This window comes from Myotis brandtii, unplaced genomic scaffold (assembly GCF_000412655.1).
Source record: "Myotis brandtii unplaced genomic scaffold, ASM41265v1 scaffold181, whole genome shotgun sequence".
Taxonomy (NCBI): domain Eukaryota; kingdom Metazoa; phylum Chordata; class Mammalia; order Chiroptera; family Vespertilionidae; genus Myotis; species Myotis brandtii.
The window spans coordinates 1,971,437-1,993,301 of record NW_005356712.1 but is presented as its reverse complement, the minus strand read 5'-3'; the positions used below and the strand labels follow the sequence as shown (position 1 = coordinate 1,993,301).

General features: G+C 55.5%; 1 protein-coding gene and 1 long non-coding RNA gene across 2 annotated transcripts in view; both read left to right on the top strand.

The window, feature by feature from the left end:
• Window positions 1–21,865, top strand: part of SRRM4 (serine/arginine repetitive matrix 4) — a 143,119-nt gene that overhangs the window by 113,687 nt on the left and 7,567 nt on the right. The window contains exons 7-11 of the mRNA XM_014537691.1: window positions 822–920; window positions 3,554–3,710; window positions 14,970–15,274; window positions 18,997–19,182; window positions 21,227–21,337. Coding sequence (XP_014393177.1) covers window positions 822–920; window positions 3,554–3,710; window positions 14,970–15,274; window positions 18,997–19,182; window positions 21,227–21,337 — 858 coding nt within the window. The remainder of the gene's footprint in view (window positions 1–821; window positions 921–3,553; window positions 3,711–14,969; window positions 15,275–18,996; window positions 19,183–21,226; window positions 21,338–21,865) is intronic.
• LOC106725689 lies at window positions 16,872–18,176 on the top strand. The gene is made up of 3 exons (XR_001361616.1): window positions 16,872–16,938; window positions 18,114–18,125; window positions 18,164–18,176. It is a non-coding gene; the product is annotated as an uncharacterized LOC106725689 (long non-coding RNA).

Genomic DNA, 21,865 nt, shown 5'->3' with positions numbered 1-21,865 from the left:
TGCTCAGCCACAAGCCAGGCTGATGGCTGCCAGTACAGCGGTGGTGGTGGGAGCCTCTCCCGCCTCCTCAGCAGCGCTAAGGATGTCCGACTGCAGTTTAGGCCTGCTCCCTGCTGGCAAGTGGACATCCCCCAAAGGCTGCCGGGCTGCCAGAGGGATGTCTAACTGCCAGCTTGGGCCCGATCCCCCAGGGAGCAGGCCTAAGCCAGCAGGTGGACATCCTCCGAGGGGTCCCAGACTGCAAGAGGGCATAGGCCGGGCTGAGGGACCCCCCCAAGTGCACAAATTTTTGTGCACCGGGCCTCTAGTCCTTTACATAAACAAAAATCTATAGTTCTATATTCACTTGAGAAATTAACAGACCCAGCTCCACGCCATTATTGTGGGCAAAGGCTCCTCCTGCAGCCCGGACCCTGGGCTGACACCGTGGCGCCTGCCTGGCACATGGGGCTGCTGATGCGACTCCGGCCTTAGGTGAGGGAGAGGGGACAGGTGGGGCCGCTCCTGTCCAGGGTGTGGTCGGCAGCCTGCTTCCCGCAGGGGGGGCTGGGTCCGCAGGCGGCTCCTCCAGAGCCCCCTTCCTGCTCACTTGTGTCCAGTAGGGCTGGTTAGAGACCCCAGGTGCCCCGTGGGGAGCAAGGGTGATGGGGTGAGGTGGAAGGAGATGCTTAACTTTGGCAGGGACACTGGCAGAGGACAAGGTTTGTCACACGAGTCCGATCAGACTGCATCCCAGTCCGATCAGAAGGTCAATCACTCAATCTCAATCTCTCTCTCTCTCTCTCTCTTTCCTCCCCCCCCCCCAAAAAAAACACCTCAAGATCGCGAAGCCGGCCCCGAAAGTCTCACCGCCACCGCCACCACCACAGGCTCTCACGATCCCAGAGCTCGGAGTCCCGGTCCTCCAGCTGCGAGAGCAGGTAGCCCGTCGCCCCAAAGGGCCCCTCACCCAGCCGCTGCCCAGAGCCCAGTTTCTGTTACATCAGCTTTGCCTCCCATGCCACTGTCCCAGCAGAGGGATGCCCCCTCCCCACTCCCCACCCCCGGCACTGTCATCACTTCCCTGGAGAGTCGCTGCCTGCACTCCAGGGACCACCATCACCACTAACCAACACACATGCCTCCTTGGTACCTGTGACCACACTGGGGAGCTCAGGCTCTCCCACTCTTACCTACAGGGGCCCCTCCACCACCTTAGGCAACAGGTGCTTGGTGATCCCCATTGTAGAGATGAGGACACTGAGGCTCAGAGAGGTTAGGAACTTGCTCCTCACTTAGCGACTGACAGATGAGGATTGAATTGGGGCGTCTGGCTCTGGACTTTGCGCTCCCGCTAAGGGTTGCTCTAAGCACAGAGATGTTAAGCAACCTATGAAAGGTCACACAGCACAAGTGCCTCATTCTGAGGCCCCTCCTGTGCTGACACGTTGCTGCCCCGGCCTGAGGAGAACAGAAGAAGGAGTGGCTTTGTGGATGCCAGTGATTGAAACTGCTGACGTGCAGTGGGAACACCAAGGCCACCTTAGCACCAGGCCAGCTTCCGGATGCCAGCGGCCGCTTTATTTTTCCTTAAATGCTTCTCTCACATGGCTACGTGTTCACGTCACCTGGGAGGTCTTTAAATCTCACTGTCCTGGTCCCGCTGCATCCCAGTCGCTCAGAAGCTCGAGCAAGGAGGAGGGGAAATGCTTCTCCAAGCCCACGGGGCCTGGCCCTGAGCTACCCTTTCACGTACCTTTTCTCTCTCAATCATCCCAAGGAGGCCACGGGCTAGCCCAGGCCTTCTTCACTTAGGCCCCCCTCTTTCCCCCCCCCCCCCCAAAAAAAACACCTCAAGATCGCGAAGCCGGCCCCGAAAGTCTCACCGCCACCGCCACCACCACAGGCTCTCACGATCCCAGAGCTCGGAGTCCCGGTCCTCCAGCTGCGAGAGCAGGTAGCCCGTCGCCCCAAAGGGCCCCTCACCCAGCCGCTGCCCAGAGCCCAGTTTCTGTTACATCAGCTTTGCCTCCCATGCCACTGTCCCAGCAGAGGGATGCCCCCTCCCCACTCCCCACCCCCGGCACTGTCATCACTTCCCTGGAGAGTCGCTGCCTGCACTCCAGGGACCACCATCACCACTAACCAACACACATGCCTCCTTGGTACCTGTGACCACACTGGGGAGCTCAGGCTCTCCCACTCTTACCTACAGGGGCCCCTCCACCACCTTAGGCAACAGGTGCTTGGTGATCCCCATTGTAGAGATGAGGACACTGAGGCTCAGAGAGGTTAGGAACTTGCTCCTCACTTAGCGACTGACAGATGAGGATTGAATTGGGGCGTCTGGCTCTGGACTTTGCGCTCCCGCTAAGGGTTGCTCTAAGCACAGAGATGTTAAGCAACCTATGAAAGGTCACACAGCACAAGTGCCTCATTCTGAGGCCCCTCCTGTGCTGACACGTTGCTGCCCCGGCCTGAGGAGAACAGAAGAAGGAGTGGCTTTGTGGATGCCAGTGATTGAAACTGCTGACGTGCAGTGGGAACACCAAGGCCACCTTAGCACCAGGCCAGCTTCCGGATGCCAGCGGCCGCTTTATTTTTCCTTAAATGCTTCTCTCACATGGCTACGTGTTCACGTCACCTGGGAGGTCTTTAAATCTCACTGTCCTGGTCCCGCTGCATCCCAGTCGCTCAGAAGCTCGAGCAAGGAGGAGGGGAAATGCTTCTCCAAGCCCACGGGGCCTGGCCCTGAGCTACCCTTTCACGTACCTTTTCTCTCTCAATCATCCCAAGGAGGCCACGGGCTAGCCCAGGCCTTCTTCACTTAGGCTGCCCTTTGCCATCACCTTAGAAGTTTTTTAAAATACCAGTGCCCGGATCCCACCCTGCATACGGTGAGATTCAGTTCGGATGAGGGCGGGGGCGAGGAGGGAGAATTTTCTGTTTCCCTGGGCGAGTGAGCGAGGTGCCGAGCGTGAGGAGCCTACACAAGTGCCCTTTCTGAGAGTCAGAGGTGCCTCTGGTTGGCACGGTGGGCAGGGCAGCCAGACCTTGGCCTGACAGGCTTGCAGGAGGCAGCTTTGTCACTTTTGTCAGCTACATTTTCCCTAAGCGTTTTGAGTGACAGTCAGTAAGATGCCTGTTTCACAGATGGCGAAGTCACATACACAAAGACACACAGAAAACTGCGGTTATATTTATAGACAAACACATGGAAACACAGACGGACAGGCCCAGACACACACACAGTCACCTCCAGGCACGGCACACACCACCTCTCAGATGTGCGAAGGACACTAAACTGAATCAGGATAGGGACCTTTCCTGTCTTCATAGCTGCATCCCTGCCCCTAAAATGGTGCCAGGTGCGTAAATAAACATTTGTTAAATGAACAAGTGAGGCAATGAGAGAATGAATGAATGGGCAGGTGGGTGGGTGGGTGGATGTTTGGATGGATGCGCGTGGAGTTTATACAAACACACTCTAGTCCTCAGATCCTATGGGACCCTCAGCCTCCTCTCTGCCAAGCTCCCCTTGGACAGACCCTCAGGTCTCTCTCCCTGACCCCAGGCACCGCGGCCGGTCCCCCGAGGAAGGGCGGAAGTCTCGCCACAGGCACTCCCGCCGCTGCTCCAAGACCCTCGGCAAGGCCAGCCCCCAGGCCCGGTCCAGCCACCCGCCTAGCCAGCCCCTCCAGATGCTCAGCCTCCTGTCGGCCAGGGGTGTAGTAAGTATTCTGCACGGCTCCTCAGCCAGTCTTGGCCATGACACCTGGGGGCGGGCGAGTGGGGGGGACAAGTTGAGGGCAGTGTATATCACACGTTAATTCAGTTCCGGGCAGCTATCCCCCTGGTTTCAGACCTCGTTGTAGATCAACCCAATGCTCGTTCGCCAGCCTTTGGCAGCACTCGACTTGGGAATTGGGGCTGGGGTGGTGGTTAGACAAATGGAAATCCCCGGGGATGTTGAAACATACATAGTGTCAGTCTCCAGAGTGACATCTCCGGGAACGCATGTGTGAGGCACTGGGGGAGCCTCCTGGGGGAGGAAGGGACAGGGAGCACCCCAGCTGATCAATGAAGTCCACGTCTCTGATGCAACCAGCCCCCGGCGTTGAGTGCCGCCAGGATGTGGCTTCACTGTGTGAACACAGCCCTGCATGCAAGGGCCTGCATCCTCTCGCGGTCTGCAGAGGTCTGGGGGGGGTGGGGGGGGCGGGGCGGGCATAGCTGCTCTCCCTGGTCCCTTCCACAGTTGGGACCAAAAAAAAAGGCAAAACAGCTCCGAGAGGTTGAGGTCTGGGTATAGACCACAGAGCAGAGCAAGTGGTCTCGGGCCACACGCCCTCCTCCAACTGTGACTCCAGGCGGCTGACCCACGAAGCCCCTGGGCAAGGGGGTGGAGATGAGGTGGACACGGGTCCCAGTGTTGCCACTTCCTGGCTGTGCCGCTTTGGGAAGGTCACTTAGCCTCACTGAAACTCAGTTTTCTCATCGGTAAACACCTTTCCAGAGGGGCGGTTGGGGATATACAAAACGTAAAGTATATGACGGCCTGTTGTAGACACTAAGGACAGACAGACCCCGAGGGAGTCTGCAGGTGCGACTGCCGGTAGGAGGGACCCCTCTGTCTGGCCAGGAGCAAACGGGTGATTTCAGGCTGCTGCTCCCTTAGAAAGGATGCAGAGGAAGACAGGGAAAGAGGTGCTTGCCAGGAGGTCAGGGAAGAGAAGGTGATGACAAGCCTCGTTGGGTCTGATTGACACACTGGTTGGCTCCGTCGTGCATTCTAGACCCTCCGTTACCAGCCAAGGTGCCCTGAACACCGAGGTTCAACCTGCCCAATTCCCCCCGTTGCTGGAACCGCCACGCCTCCCAGCCTCCCTGAGACGTGCCTGTGTGCTGGGTGCCCACACCTGCAGCCTGCCCGCCCCGAGTGCCTCTGAGGCCCCTGTGTGCAGAGGTTTGGAGTCCGGTTCCAGGCTTGGCTCGACAATTCCTTTTATCCCTCCCAGCCTCGGCTTCCTCACCTGCAAAATGAGGAGATGGTCTCCCAGGGGAATTGGTGCAAAGGTGGAGATAAGTTTAAAATCCAAGCAGTAAGAATGCTTCTGAGTCAGTGAAGCCACCCAGTCTCCCCGGCCCTGGCATTTGTGGCAACCCATTCGGGGGCCCCCAGGACCCTCATGAAAAAGTGCCCCTGGGAGCAGCTGGCTGTGTGTCGTCACCTGCCTGGGACGGGTTCCTGACAGCGCAGGTCTGTCCGGAAGTCGGGGGGAGAGTGGTCCTCCCACAGCCGCTGCGGGACAAGATCGCTGTCGGCTCTTAGAGCCGTGATGTCCCCATGGGCCCAGCCTTCTCAGAAGAGCTGCAAGCTAGTCCGTGGGTAGAAGGCAGGGACCTTGAGAGCTCGCCCGACAACTCCCCGATTCCAGGAAGAGAAAGCCGCACAGAAGGCCAGTGACCTCCACGCGCCACGGCAAGTGGGAGCTGTTGGCACACGCGGTTAGCTCGCCCGACAACTCCCCGATTCCAGGAAGAGAAAGAGCCGCACAGAAGGCCAGTGACCTCCACGCGCCATGGCAAGTGGGAGCTGTTGGCGCACGCGGTCACGATCGTGTGGTCCAAGGCTGGCTCCACGCTGGGCATTCTTACTGAAGCCTTTGTAGCCACAGTTTCCTCATCTGTTAAAAAATAAAGACAAGGCTCTTCTTCAGAAGCCTCGTTGTTAGGACAAAAGCAAAGCAACGCGGTGAACCTCTGCTCCCGGTGCATGGCACAGGGCAGACCCAGCCGTGTTAGCGGGTGTCATGACAACAGCGTCCCAGTGCCGGCTCTGCCCCTCCCACTGGGCACCTTCAGCAGGTCCCATGAACTTGCTGTGCCGCTGTTTCCTCTAAATCTGCAAACTCAGATACTAACGTGTCCTCCCTCCTCACAGGCCCGTGTGCGGGTTCAGTGAGTCTGTGCAAGTAAACATCTTAGGCTGCAGCAGGCAATGCACATGCTGTTCTGGTCGATGCTAATGATGTAGCAGGGGAAGCAGGAGTGGTAGCAGCCATGGTGGTGATAGTGACACAGGGTAGTGTGGTTCTGGCCGACTAGACAGCGGACGAGGGGGGACTTAGAGCCAGGCCCTGCTCCCACTGCCTTCAGTTTCCTTCCGTCCTGGAGGGCGGCTGCAGCCCGTATGGCTGGGCCCACCCACTCGTGGTTGCCTGACTTGTGGGCACATCGGATGCCCCCCAGTTCTGGCCCTGAGTGCCCTCCAGGCCAGACCCTCTCTCCTCTTCTCTTCTGCAAAGGCAGAGATGAGACAAGGTGCCAGGTGGGACCAGAGGTTTTCCAAGTCCTGGCCCCACATTTTTCCTGAGCTCCCTGTTAAAGAGAACAGCACGCCACTGTCATTGATCACCCGTTCAGTCATCCGTTCCCATCGACCAGTTACCCACTGAGCATCTATGGAGGGTCAGCTCTGACCTTGTCTGGGGATCCAGTGGGTGAGGAGCAGTCTGCGCCTTCGTGGGCGGCGGCAGACGGGTAGACACTGTGTAGGACAATCCACAGCAGTGAGTGCAGGGATGCTGAGGCGGCTCGAAGGCGAGCGGCTGGCACAGGACTCGGGGGTTATTTAGGGCAGAGAAGGCTAACTAACTGGGAAGCCAAAGGTGAGCGGGAGTGAGCCGAAGGAAGCAGGAAGTGAAGGCCGGAGTCGGGGATGGAGACAGAATTCCAGGACAGGAGGTGGGGGTCTCCTGTGCCACCATTCCTGCCCCACTCCATTGCAGGCATTTCATATGCACAGCTCTTTGAAAAATCAAGGGTGGTGTATCACATCAAGGGGCATATTTGCATATATGAATATGCAAATCTGGGGTCCTGTCTCATTGCAATCCTACTTGGTGAGCTAAAGATAACCTGAAGCCCTCTTGCTGGGCCTGAGCTCAAATCCAAATGGAGGCTCCCAAGGAAACAATTTAGGGACCCTTCACAGCCTCATTCACGCTCCTGATCTCCACTCGACCATCTCGTCCAGGCCTTAGAGAGACAGAGACATGAATAGAACCCTCCCCTTGAATTCCAGAGCTCACAGGCTAGTAGTCAACAGAATGCTGCGACATAGTGAGATAAGTGTTGGCAATTAGGGCGAGACCGAGTTGGTGAGCACCTCCTCGATTGTTAAAATATTCAAATACTTGCACACCGGTTGCTAAATAGACCCTGTCATCACCATCCACCCCCCACTGCCACCCACCCTCTCCACCCCCACTCAACAAAGCCATCTCCTTTCTCCTCTGGTGCTTTCTGGACCCCTTACAGTCCAGCAACAAAGAGTTATACTGGACAGCCCTTCAGTACCAAGGCCAGCGACCTGTGGAAGGAGTATCCACACCCAACCAATTATCGTTGAATATTTTTAACATCACCTCTAAGGGTGATGGAAGCAGATACAATGGGTAGTAGGACCACAGAAGAAGGACCAGACAGTATTGTCTTGGTGTCTGAGAGGGCTTTATAAATAAAGGGACATTTGAGCTGGGCTTTGAAGGATGAGTAGGAGTTCACCAAATTGAGATGGATGATGACAGAGGGAGGAGGACGCTATGTGCCAGGCCCTGTCACATATTTTACACAGTTTTTCTCCACTTGATCCACAGAATAGTTTTTTGAGGTAGATACAATTATTATCACTATTTTTCAGATGGAAAAACTGAGGCTCAGAGAGGTGAAATGACTTGGGCAGGTAGCCCAATTGGGAGGAAGGGGAGCTGGTATGAATCATGGCTTGTGCCGCAGAAGCTTACTCTGAGAGCCAGAGCATGGAATGAATGGCAGGTTGACGGCCCCAAGGTTTGGCGACACCCTGTTTACAAAATAGGAAGCATATCGCCATGTAACTGGGAGGGAGTCAGGACGGGGCTGATCGAGACAGAAGCTGGACCCAGGAGCAGGGCAGGCTCTGTTTCTCCTCCTCCCGAATCTAGCTGGGGCTAACGGTCGCCACAAACTCGTTGCCAATAAAAATCTGCACAGATGCCCCAACAAAAAACAAGAAGGAAAAAAGCAGAACTTGGGGTCCATAAAAGAGGGTCTCATGACATCTGTCTACAAGAAGAGGCAATGGAGGGCAGTGATGAAGACTTTGAGGCAGATCTGGATACTCGAAAGGTCTTGACCTTGTCTCCCTGTGAGACCCTGGTAACAGCATTAACTAATGCGCCAGGTGCTAGGCTGAATTCTGTGCATGTGTCATCTTATTTCTCCTAGGAGCCCTTCAAGGGCTTCCTCTAATACCCCCTTTTACAACGAGGAAACTATAGCCTAGAAAAACCTAGGAAGAGGCAACTTCTCAATGGAGAAGCTAAGATTCTCACCCAGAACGCCCACCTCAGAGACCGTGTGTGTAGCTGCCCGGCCTCCCTCCTGTAATTTCACTTTGTTGGGCCTCCGTGTCCTCGTCTGTACCTTGGGCTGATCGGGCAGTCATGCAGATGGACTGAGATAGACTCTTCATTCATTTGAAGACATGCACAAAGCACCTACTGTGTGCCAGGCACTGGTGAGCAGGCAAGGCTCCTGCCTCCTGCAGCTGCAGTTCTGTGTGGAAACAGCCCAGTGCTTGGGTGACACCCCCAGTGCAGTGTCGCTCGGGCTATTGTTTGTTGTCAGAGTGGCTTCATTAGACTTACTCCAAATAGACCCAGACGTGATGTTTTGAAGTATCTCTCACTTTGCAAGGTTTAATCACAGCCAAGCTCTCTGGTGACCTGCAGAGCAACCCTCAGAGAAGGGCGGGATGGCATTCTGCTTCCTGTTTTGTAAACAGGGAAACTGAGGCCAAGGGGCAGCACGTGGAGGGCCCTGGCCTTCGGAGCCCTGGCCCAGGCTCCTGCAGATTCTGCAAAAGCCCCCGGGCTCTCCCTGGACAGGAAGGCTCCACGCCCAGCGCATTCCCTGCGGTTTAGAGGAGAGGGACCAGCATGCAGAAGGGCAGCCTGAGGCTTGAGGGGTTGTGAGACCCGTGGGTTGTGTGTGTTTTTAGTGGAAAGTGGCATGATTTTCTATCATGAAAGTGACATCTCCCACCAGAAAAGGTCAGCCGGGCATGGCCTCAGGAGAAAGGATGCGCCTTTAAATGAATGCAGCTCCTTCCACTGCGCGGGGTCCTCTCGGTTGTTGGGGCTGGTGAAAACCCATCAACTGGACCCGTGCTAAGAGCGCTGAGAACCGGGGGGCTGGGGCCAGCAAGCGGGCCTTCAGCGAAATGAGAAGCTGGCTGGAGCCGCCCGTGCTCATCTGGAGGGAAAGACAGGAGGAGGCCAGACCACTCCCTGGGCCCAAGGTCAAATGCGGTGCACAGCCCCGCAATGGCTCCAGCCCCCGGCCTCTGTCACCTCCCCTCAGTCCCCAGCAGGTGTCCCTCTCCTTCTCCAGCCCCTGCTCCCCTCCAGTGAACTCCCAACAGGTCAATGAATCCATTCCTTTCCTGTCTTCCTAATTAGTTTGCAAAGGAAGATGAACAACAGCAAGCAAAATAAACTGAATGTCTGTGCAACAAAAGGATTTTTTAAAAAGAAACAACCAGCCCCTCTAGCTAAAAGCTCTGCCAGCAGCTCTCGGTTCACTTGAGAGTTTCCAGCCCCCGTTTGCAGGGAAGGGAAAGAAATTTATAGCCGTCTCTCTCCACGGGGCCCTTCGGAGCTCAGCAAATGGACTTGTTCAGCTTAATTGGAATTCTCTTCCTGATTGTATTTTTGTAACCTATTAGGCTATGCTGCCTCTTGATCTCAGAATTCGGCTGAAATTAAATTTTAAAGTGTAAGTGAGAGGTTGTCTTTTTCCCCCGTTCTTGATTAAATAATGATTTGAGACAAAAACAATAAATAACAGTGCCGGCTTCCCTGGAGGCTGAGCGAGACTCCCAGTGAAACGCCGCAGCCGGAGTTCGTGGTGAGGGGACTTAATTACTTATTAGAAAAACTCAAGTGTTAACGCCGAGTGTGTTGGGAAAGGAGATGAGGCAGGCTGATGAGCGCGGGGGAGGACGGGAGCTTCAGCCCGAGGAGCTGCAGGAGGAGAGGGGCTGCTTGCTTGCTCCCCATGGCCACGAGCTTGTCCCTTAAAAATCAAATCTGAGGTCGGCAGTCCTTCCCATCGATAAGGCTTATGCTCTGGTCTCCTAGTTCCTTTCATTGACAAAGCCCGGGAGGGGTGAAAGGTCGAGATGGGGGAGCGGGAGCGATCCACTGTAGCTCTGGAAGGCGAGACGGGCCACACAGCACACAGGTGTCCCTGTTGCTTTAAGAGTGAGGGGGTAACAACACTTAGAACAGAGGGGCACAGACTCTGGTGTCTCAGGGGCCTTGTGGGGGGCCTTGTGGGGCTTGGGGCCGGCGAGCTCAGGCCCCGACAAGGCCGCCGCAGTGACTCTCACGCTGATACTGCAGGAATGTGCACCCAGCATTGCAAGATCTTATTTCTTCAACACAAACCGGAACGGGGCTGTTAGGCGAAACCACCCCATTCTACAGTGTTGTCAGTTAGTCAGCAGTGGTCCGCAAACTGTGGCTCTCGAGCTGCAGTTTGCCAACCACTGGGTTAGTGTATGTTGGTGGTTGCGCATACGAAGGGGCGTATCCAAAACAAAGCATCTCTGTCCCCCCGGGGGTTCATGGTCAACTTCCAGCTGCCAGGCGATGTCTCTGTCCGTCCAAGGCCGCCTTGCCTGGCCATGAGGCCGTCTGGACAAACGCGAGAAGTGAGAGCTGGGGCTCGGGCTTCAGCCCGAGTGAGAGTGGCGGGATGGGGAGTCAACGCGCAGCCCCGCCTAGGCTGAGCCGGTCCTGGTGTCAGCTCTGCCCCGGCTCCTGTCCTCCAGCGCCCACTGTGGCAGCTGGTTTGATACATCTTCTACTGGGTCCCCCTCTCCCTCATCTCACCCCCCCACGTCCCTACGGCCACGCCCTCTGGGACACACTACCAACACTGCAATTCCCGGCTCCATTTCCCGGAGAACCCATAGTAAGGCCGGTGCTGTTCACCTGGTGGTTAAGCAGATCTTATAGGGGCTGAAGGTTCAGGTCAAGACCGAAAGGTGGGCCTTTGTGAAGACATGAAAGGAAGGGCAAGGCCAAGGTGGAGGAAGGGGTCAGAGGGGACCAAAGAGGACAGCCCTGGTCTGAGGAGCTCCCCATCTTAAATGGGTCCCTGGCTCCCTGCAGACACTGTTACTGGGTAGCAGGTCTAGGTGGCTCCTAGCAAGTATCTTGAGCACCGTTTTGCAGCCAAGCCGGGAAGAAAGGGGCAGGGAGCAGCTGCGGGCCTAGCGGAGAAAGTCCCAGTGGATGGAGAAGAGCTCAGAGATGAATTTTGAGGGGCTGTTACGTAAAGGAGGAGACAGGGTGGAGCTGGGCAGCTGCCCTGGTGTCAGGGTGGTACGGGCCTGTTTGCATCTTCCATGCTGGAGTGGACGCCCGGCTCGGAAGGAGACCCCGAGACGGGAGGGCAGAGGCCAGGGATGGAGTCGAGACTTGGTCTCATGTGCGTCCTCGTAGCTGTCACCCACCCCACACACACACACACAGATTCCATCTCTGGCTCCCTTCAGTTGTGTCTCCTCTTTGTGTGGGTGAATGGCAAGCTCTGGAAAAGGTAGAATCTGAGGCTGCGAGGCCATTAAACTAACCAGACATCTCTAATGAACTTATTAAAACGTCCTGTCCCCTGGAAATATCGATGAGCCATCAAGACATGTAAAGACAGAACCAAATAGATTTCAGCGGAAAGAAGCAGGGATGCATGTCCTCCCTCCCCCCACCCACCCCAGGTAAATACTCCAACCCAAGCAGGTCAAATAGAGTGAGAAGGATTGTATGTTCGGAACCTGCCAGGGATGTGACATGACACTGCTGTGCCCTGGGCCCTGGGGTGAAACCCCCTCCCCCCACTGACCAGGCCAGTTGTGAATCCTGACCTGGGAACCCGCAGCCAGAGGGCGGGGCTGTAAAGGACGCGGTCATGCGTGTCACAGAATAAGATTCATCCCGAGCAGCGGGACTTGTAAACAGGCCGCAGGGGTTGGTATTTTTAGGCACCAGGTGGGGGGTCATGTCAACCCCGTGGGGTCATGGCAGTAGCACCGTTCTCTCTGTTTTCTGGTGACAATGGGAAGCACGATGCCATGTAGAATTCTTGGTTCTAAACTCGCAAGTTCCGTGTGGATATTGGCTGTGGTCAGGTAGAGACGCCCCGAAAGTGTCCCCGTGAGCGCAGGGTGTGGGGTGGAGAAGAAAAGGTCCCCTTCTCCCGCCACCAGCCCTAAGGGGCCTCCCACTCACCAAATCTTTGCCGGCGGGGACCCACAATGCACCAGGGCCAATCATGTGAAATGAGCAGCCAAGGCTTTGCGCACAGACAAGGGGAGGGTCCAGCTCTGCCAGGTTCTGGGGAGAGAAAGGCCCAGCCTGGCTGCGCCCAGCGAGCAGGCCAGGGATCACGGGAATCGCTGTTCTCACGGCCCCTTAACTGGAGCCTGGTTCCCTCCAAGGAGGGCTTGCCTGGTTCACCGGTGACATCCTGGCCACCAGACATCCACCACCTCTGAGGCCGAGTCTCAGAGCCCATCCCTGGTCCACGCCCCAGCTGAGCGCTCTCGGCCCCAGCGCCGGGCCCGGGTCCAGCTGTGGTTCTTCCTGACTCCTGACCGGCTGTGGAAATACACCTCCCCTTCCCCACTCCTGGAGGCAGGGAGATGTGACATCCACGTTGCCAAGAGGAAGACAAAACAGAACTAGAAACTCCGCCTGAGCAACTTATTTTGAGGTCCCTTCTCCAGGGCACAGCTAGCCGGGACCCAAGCAGGGACAGCAGCCACCGTGCTGGGTAGACCGTGGCCACGCTGGGCCATCCCTTGGTTGTGCCCAAGGCCTCCTGGGAGAATCCACAAGGAAGCCCTGCCCCCCAGGCCCGGAGCTGACATGCTGAGCTGTCGGAGACACCTCGGCGACTCTCCCCGTTGCGTGTTTCTGTGTCTCACCCTCAGGCCAACTGCTGAGAAGGCAGGAATGTTCCTAAGAAAGCCCGCAATGCGTGAGATAAAGTGGGAGCAGGCAGGCTATGATGGTGAGGCCCACAGAGTATGTGTGTGGGGTCCGGGCAGCGTCTGCATGTCTAGAAGTCAAGCCAGCTCACTTCAGTGAAATGCGTGCTCCTGCCATGGCAAGCCTGTCTTCACAAGCATCTCCGATCTAAGTCGGGGATCTCAGGCCCTTCAGGGCGCCGGGCAGGGCGTGGCAGAGTGGGAAACCTGCCCAGGGCCTGGCCCTCCCTTCTCGACCGCCGCCTCCACCAGGCGGCACCTGGATGGGCCTCCCACACCTGCACGCTGACACCTCAGCCTGAACCTCCAAGGCCTGTCCAGAGAGGCCCCTGGAGCTGGGAGTGTGCACACCTTCGAGAACAGGCAGATCCAGGGATGAGCCGAAGAGACCCTGGGGGCTCGGGCCATTTAAACAGGATCCTAGGGTCTCAGGTGCTGGGAGAGTCGTTCCCAAGGCGCCCTCTTGATCCCATGGGGATGGTTATCGTTGGAGGAGGCCCAGGCAGGGGTTCCTCTTGCCGCAGCTAAAACGCCTGCACTGTTGGCGGGGACCAGAGCCAAACCCGGTGTCATCCCAGGTGAGACACCCAGAACTGAGAGAAAAGCGTCCGCTGCGCTTCTAAACACACCGCCGCCTTCCCACGGGCGGCTCTCCATCACCCCTCACTCCTCCGTCTGTCTTAGGTGAACCCCTCCTCGTTCCCAGTCACCCCAAAGCCAAATCTCCAAGCCCCTCCCCAAGCCCCTTGTTGGAAGCAGACCCTCCCTGTGTGGCCTCATCCTGGCACCCAGACAGATGCAGCCTCTGGCCCCGCACATGTCAGCGAGCTTTCTCGGTCCAGCTTGGGCACTAAGGGACTGACTCGAGGTAGCGCTGGCAGCTTGAGGTCCCCTACAGAGGAAGCGAACAGCTCTGCCGCCTCCCCTGTCCAGAACGTGGAGAAACCAAAACGCGAAGTTCAGGGCCAAGTGTGAGGGTGTGCAGAAAGGTGTGTGTGTTTTCTTGTCATTTGCGACTCTAATGATGGACTCACGTTGCCCGCTCTTCCCTTTCTCTTACACCTTACCCACCTACTAAAGGAGGAGCTCTTGCTTGGTAAGTGGATGAAATCCGCAAAGACATGAGAGCATTTATTAGACGCCACTGAGAGCCTTAGCTCCTGCTCCGGGGGAAGGACGCACACAGATGCCGTAGAGCTTTTTGTTTGTTTTCAGTCAGACTATTTGACTTCCTCCCCCCACCCCCTTTCTTTTCCCCTTTAATTGAAAACTACTAAAATGTCATTTTGTGACCTTGACTTTACATATATCTTTTTAAAAGCTCATCTTTATTTCATTTCTTTTCCCCATGTGATATTTGTTTAAGGATCTATTCAGGCAACTTTTTATTTAAAAGAAAAAATAGTCCAAATCATTGAGAATTTGGTTTAAGTTTAAAACTTTGGCTTTATCTTTTTTATTTTTTTCAGTTCCAAGATAATTTTTTTTTCAGGCCCACAGTCCCATTTCTTTCCCCTCCCCCTTCCTTTATTTTATTATTGTTTTAGATTAAGGGTGTATCCACCACCACCCCCCTTTCTATTAAGTTGCCTCTTTGGTTTGTGTTAATTCATTAGAAATTAAATTTTGTATAATTTCCTTTTTCTTTTGTTTAATCTGGATCGCATGCTTTTTCTCTGCATGACACCTCAATCTTCCAGTTATCCTAGCAGGGGGTAAATATCTCCTTTCTGTGGTATTCTCTCAGGAAGTTGTGCTTTTGTTTTTTGGCGTCTCTTCTTTCCTCTCTCCTCTCGTTACAGTGCATCATGACGGTAAACATTTCTAGGTTGTCTAGACGCAGCCGCGGCCGATGCTCAGCGCCTCCAACGGGTGTTTTTGCTTTCAGATCACAGGCTCGGGGTCTGCTGCTGACCTCTTTACCAAAACAGCCAGCCCGCTCACCACCCCCCGCGGACGCTCCCAGGAGTACGACTCAGGCAATGACACCTCCTCGCCGCCCTCCACGCAGATCAGCTCCAGCAGGTCGCGGGGGCAGGAGAAGGAGAGTCCCGGTGGGGAACGCAGCCAGGGCCCGGACCTCAACAGTGGCAACACCTCTGATTCAGGGAACTCCTTCACCACCTCCTCGCCCCAGAACAAGGGGCCGGCTCCGGACAATCTCTCCCCCACCAGCAGGGGCAGAGAGCCAAGGTCAGTCCCCTGGGGGGGAGGAGGGGGCCGCCTTAGCTCAGCATCACAGTCTTGCACCCTTGCTCTGCAGCTCCCACTGGGCTCCCACCCAGGAGTCTTTTATTTGCAAGAGAAAAAAACTCAACTTGAACTGGCATAGTTTTTAACAAATCCTACTTTTTAAAAATGATTTTTGAAATATTCAGCTTCAGGTACAGCTGGATCCAGGGGCTCAAAAATATATCCTTGGGAATCTGTCTTTCCCATTACATCTCTCAGCTCTGCTTCCCTCTGTTGCTTCATCCTCGAGCAGCCCTCCCAAGGCACTGGCAGATGTCCATCCAGCTAACATTCCATCCGTGTAGCCAGCCACTGGCAGGGAAATGCCTTTCCCCCAAACTTCATCAGAGCACAGGGCAGGTGCTCATCGGCTCTGCTCGGCCAGCTTGGGCCACTTCCCGCCGTGGACCAACCACTCTGGCCCGGGGGAGGCTGAATTCTTGTCTAGAATAAGTCACTGTCATTCAAAAATAGACCACAATATTTACCCAAATGTACTGAAAATTTATGTCCACACAAAAACCTGCAATTAATGTTTTTATAACAGCTTTATTCTTAATTGCCAAAACCTGGAAGTGACAAGATGTCCTTTAGTAGATAAATGGAGAAATAATCTGTGGAATATTATTCAGACCCAAAAAGAAATGAGCTTTTAAGTTATGAAACGACATGGAGGAACCTTAAAATCCATACTACTAAGTGGAAGAAGCCAATCTGAAAAGGCTGCATACTGTATGATTCCAACTATATCACATCTGGAAAAGGCAAAACTGGAGACAGTAAAAGGACCAGTGGTCGCCGGGGGCTGTGCTGGGAGCGGGGGATGAGTAGGCTGAGGACTGAGGATTCTTAGGGCAGGGAAACGATGGTGTACAGACTATAATGGTGGATACGTGTCATTATACACTTGTCAAAGCCCATAGAATGGGCACCACCAAGAGTGGACCCTCCTGTGACCTGGGCTTGGGTCAGGTTTGTTATTTATAACAAATGTACCATTCTGTGGGGAATGTTGACTGTGGGGTAGGCTGCACTTGTGGAAAGTTATAGATATAAACCTTCACATGGCTCTTGCCCATTTCACACACCTGCTGGATGCAGTTTTCTGTGGAAAACACTTGCGTGCAGCCACGTAGGAGACAGTTGTAATGCTGTTTCATCACCGAGGAGAGCACCACGGTAGCAGCTGCTGCAGTTTGCTGCCCACTCACTCCACACCCTCCTGCAGGGTCTCCTCCCTCAGCTCCAGGCACCTCCCACAGGCCGGACGCCGGTTGGTGCCGGAGATACAAAAGCGGGGGCCCTTCCCCCCGGGAGCGAGTGTTAATGGGGGAGATGCAGAGGTGCCAGAGGTGGGAAGGACTGGCTTGCACTCTGCCGTATAACAGTGGGGTCTTCCTTCTGGGGATGGGGCTGCTCTGGTTCACAGTGGCCGGGTTTCAGAAGACGGCCAAGCCAAGCGCGCAGGTCGTCCCAGTACTCGGGAGGCTGAGCTGGGGGACCGTGGGGGCCCAGGAGCTCTGGGCTGTAATGCGCTAGGCTGATCGATAGGGTGTCAGCATCAATATGGGGACCTCCCGGGAGCAGGGCCCACCAGGATGCCTACGGAGGGGGAACCGGCCCAGGTCAGAAAGACAACAAAGCCGTGGCGGCAGAGCTGTCTGCAAGGACAGAGCACCCTGTGTGCCCAGCACATGGTCACTTCAGTCCTGGACACACCGCTTGGCATCCACACAGAGACCTGGCCTCTGGTTTGCCGCCTCAGGACATCCCTGACCCCAGTTCACACCCAAGCTTGGCTGGGAGCCAGGGCTGGGCCAGAGCAAATGTCAGTGTCTCCAGAACAGGCAGTGACATTCCCAGATGAGCGAGGACACGTGTCTACTGACACAGGAACACTGAGAGTAGCGATAAAAACACCAGCAATCATAATAGTGGCAGCTAGTACTTATGGAACCCCTAACTATATGCTCGGTCCTATGCCAAGTGCTTTCCACGAGTCATCTTCCTTCACTCCGGGATAGGTCCCAGTATAACCCCTTTTTAGCGGTTGGGGAAACTGAGGCTCGGAGTCATTCGGAAACGCAGTTAATGAGGGTCAACACCGGATCCAAACACAGGTTTGTCCCCAGAACTGGAGCAACACCTAGAAGTGTCCAGCAGTAACCTGCTTAATTTGCTCTATGTGGGCAGTCACACTAAATAATTCAGCCCCAGCCTTTCACTTTGAAATGTGAATGATCTTTAAATCCACGGCTCTTTGTGTCACGTCAGCTCTGAGCAGATGGCGGAGTGCAAGAAGCATCAGCTCTAAGTCCGGGGAACCCTGGTCCGTGAAGGTGGGGGGCTGGTGAGGTGCAGGGGCGTGGGCTCGGAGCTGGGCAGATGGGGTTTGGGCGTCGGGGAGGCCTGGAGTCCTCTGTGAACTGGGGTACAGTGGTCCCTGCTTCACGAGGCTGTTGGTCGGACTGAGATGCCTGTGAAGGGCCAGGGCACTGAGCGTCTCAAGGTGCTTGTCCTGCAGCTGTGTTGACTGCCGGGGCCCAGGCATCAGGCTCCGGCCCAGGGGCTGGGACAGTGTCCAGAGAGACATGAGCCCCGTCCCCAAGGCGCTCAGTGTCTGCAGGAGGAAGAAACAACCATGAGACCAAGAGGTCTCGTTGGCAGAGGGAGGCATGAGGGCCGGGGGGACACACTGGAGGGCACCCAACCAGATGCAGGGGGTGTCAAGGAAGGCCTCCCTGAAAAGGTGAGGTCAGCCTAAAGCCTGAACCCTGAGGAGGAGTTTTCCGGTGAAGAGGGGAGAGAGGGGGTGCCAGGCAGTGGGAATGCTCCAAGGCCGGACACAAGGGAGGGGACAGGGACATTCCAGGAGGAACACACAGTCCCCTAGGCCCAGAGTCCAGAGAGGAGAGCTGAGCCTGAAGGCTGAACCACGAAACCTACTACTGTTGTTGGAACTTGACCCTTGGTCCAAGCCGAGTGAGCAGGTCCTGACCGAGCCCAGCGTGGCCCTAGGCAGTGAGAACAGAGCAGTCGCTGTCCTCGGTGGCTCTGAACAAGCGTCTGTACCCTTTGGGTCTCAGTTCTCCCAGGTGCAGAACGGCTACACTATGGTTTCCAAACTTAATCCAGCTTCTTGGTTTTTACCCTCCCTCTGTGCCACTCTCACTTCAGTAAACTCACGCTTCATGTGAGGACACTTACGGTACCACCTTAAAGAGAACATCATATCACTTGTCCTAAATAGAAGGCACCCATAAAAGCACATGGTGAAACGGTGTGTTTATTTCTAGTTGGTCACAGTGGCCTGCTCCTCTCTGGGAGCCTACAGCCTGGAGAGGTGGTGAAACCCAGCAGCACCCACACACCTTCCCACTAATGGAATCCGAGGGCCGGGCAAGACTGGGAAGGGAGTAGATCTCCCAGCACGTGATGTGATGTTATTGACCACCGTGCCCCTGCCCAGTGGCCCAAAATACTGTGAAGTGTCCCCTTGGGATGTGTCCCACTCTGCCTCTACTCCAACCTCGGTGGCCTGGGGTCACTTCCCGGAGGCAGGATGGGAAGAGGAGGGAGGGGGTGCTGGGAGCACCACAGCTGAGGCAGAGGCGGGAGGTGAGTACCAGCTCGGGGCCCCAGGCCAGAGGCAGGCGGTACTGACTATGCTCTCCCTCCCACAGGGGACTGCCGTCGCCGGTGAAAAAGTCCAGTGCAGCCCCGCCCACGGCCCAGAGCTCCCCCAGAAGAGGGTGCTCCCGCAGCTCCTCCCATGCCAGCACCCGGTCCTCCAGCCACTCCTCCCGGTCCCCCAGCCCCAGGGCCACCCCCAGGTACACCCGGAGCCGGTCCGCCTCCTCTGGGAAAAGGTGAGTGCGCCTGACCTGGCTCTGAAGCATTTCCTCCTGAGGGAGCTGATGAGGTACCAGGGACTGAGCCGTCCTTGGGCCCGTGGGCGGAAGCGTCAGGCAGACGTGAGTTGAATGCCATTATCCAGTACTAGCTGCTGGCCTTGGGCCTCCGTTCAGCTCTCTGGACCTCAGTTTCCTCATGTGCAAAATGAAAATAATAATACTTACCCTGAAGGATTGTTCCAAGAACTACTTAGAGCAAAACTTGGAACATTATACATATTAGTTATTATTGTTACTATTGGCATGATGAGGAGCTGATGTGTGTCAATTAGCTTCTGCAAAAAAATAAAATAAAATACCCCCCCACCCCCCACCGGCTGTCATGGCTCAGTGGTTGAGTGTTGACCTATGAACCAGGAGGTCATAGTTTGATTCCCAGTCAGGGCACATGCCCGGGTTGTGGGCTTAATCCCCAGTGGGGGACATGGAGAAGGCAGTCAATGAATGATTCTCTCTCTCTCTCCTTCTCCCTTCCTCTCTGAAATCAATAAAAAGATATATTTTTAAAAATTAAAAAAAATTACCCCCAAACTTAGCATCCTTAAACAAGTATTTACTTTCTGATTCTGTGGATCAGCGATCTGGGCTGGGCTCAGCTGAGTGGTTCTTCTAATCTCTCTTGGGCTCATGTATGTGTCTTCCGTGAGCTGGGGCTGGCTGCTTTGCTCCGGGTGGTCTCTCACCTTCCAGCTCACTTGTCTGGGCTTCTCCACGCTGCAATGGCCAGGTTCAGAGAGAGAGAGCGCGGAAGTGTGCGAGGCCTCTGAGATCCTGGCTTGGGATGGACGTGATATCCCTTCTGCCATTCTGTAGCCACAGAAGTCACAACGACCAATCAGACGCAAGGGGTGCTCCTCTGAGTGGGAGGAGCTGCAAAGGCACATTTCAAGGGGTGTGGCTACAGGAAGATGAGGGAGTGTCCATTGTTTGCATTCGACCACTGAGTTACAATAGCGATTAGTAATTGTTTCTTTTTCTCATGTCGAATAAGGATGCAGCAGAATGCACAGACACGAACCCTCAGGGCTGGAAGTCCACCTGATCATCCTGGGGCTTCACGCAGTCCAGCTCCCCTCTTCAAACAGGAATTCCCAACAGATGTCCTTGATCAAATTACATCCCCTCCCTGTGCCTCTGTTTCCTCATACACAACAGGACTGGTCCCAGGACCCAACCCTAGGATGTGCTGAGGATTAAATGAGATAATACACCCAAAGCTAATATTAGTTCAGTGTCTGGCACAGAGTAAAATGCATAATATGATAATACTAGAGGCCCGGTGCACGAAATTCGTGCATGGCGGGGGGTCCTTCAGCCCGGCCTGTGCCCTCTCACAGTCCGGGAGCCCTCAGGAGATGTCTGACTGACGGTTTAGGCCCGCTCCCGTCAGTCAGACATCCTTAGCACTGCTGTGGAGGCAGGAGAAGCTCCCACCACTGCCACTGAGCTCACCAGCCATGAGCCCAGCTCAGGGCTTCTGGCTGAGCAGCACTCCCCCTGTGGAAGCACACTGACCACCAGGGGCAGCTCCTGCATTGAGTGTCTGCCCCCTGGTGGTCAATGCGTGTCATAGCGACCGGTCATTCCACCGTTCAGTCTATTTGCATATTAGCCTTTTATTATATAGGATAGACACATCATGGCTAATATTTCCCACTGCTGGCTCTGTGTTAGTATGCTAAGTGATTTACCCTAATTTACTCATTTAATTTACAGTTCTATGGGGTAAGTACTGTTTTTACCCCATTTTAGAGATGAGAAAACAGAGACACAGAGGCATCACCTACCTAAGGCCATGTGGCTAATAAGTGGCCAGGATAGGAAGAGCTCGGTAAGAGGAAGATGCCCATATTATTAACCACGTGACAGGGAGGGCACTTAGCCAGGGAGGGCCTGCTGCCTCGGCCTGGCCTCCAGAAACAGAAGGCCTGCGCCCAGCTGGCCATCCAGCAGCCCTGGCGGCCAGCAGGCTTCTCAGGCGTGGCCTCCTCTCCTCCAGGTCCTACTCGCGCTCTCCCAGCTACTCCTCCAAGTCTGGCCCAAGGAGCCCGCCCAGCAGAAGCTCTGGATCCCGCCGCAGCCCCAGCTACTCTCGCTACAGCCCCAGCAGGTACTGGCCCCACCCCCTAGCATTTTCCCTCTGAGTAGGCCCCGCCTCCCAAGCTCACGCCAGAATGTCCCCAAGCCCCGCCCCTACTCCCCTAGGTCAAACTAGCCAGACTAGGAATAGGATGATGATTAAACTGTAGTTCCCTTTGTCAGCCCAAGTGGCAGCTGAGACCCCAAATATATCCTTGTGCCCTAATGTACCCCCACCCCAAAGGCTCCCACGGCGACACCCCAGAATTCACACCTCCACCATTCACACACCCCATATTACCCCTCATCCCTATATTGAGCCCCCAATTCTTACTCATCAGGGCCTGGGTAACCTTCACATCCTCACCCCTGCAGCATCTGCACCCCTGTAATGCCCACCCTCAAAGGCTGACACCTTGCCTGCGGTGCTCACCCTACCCACGGTGCTCACCCTGCCCGCGGTGCTCATCCTGCCCACGGTGCTCACCCTGCCCACCGTGCTCACCCTGCCCACGGTGCTCACCCTGCCCACGGTGCTCACCCTACCTACCGTGCTCAC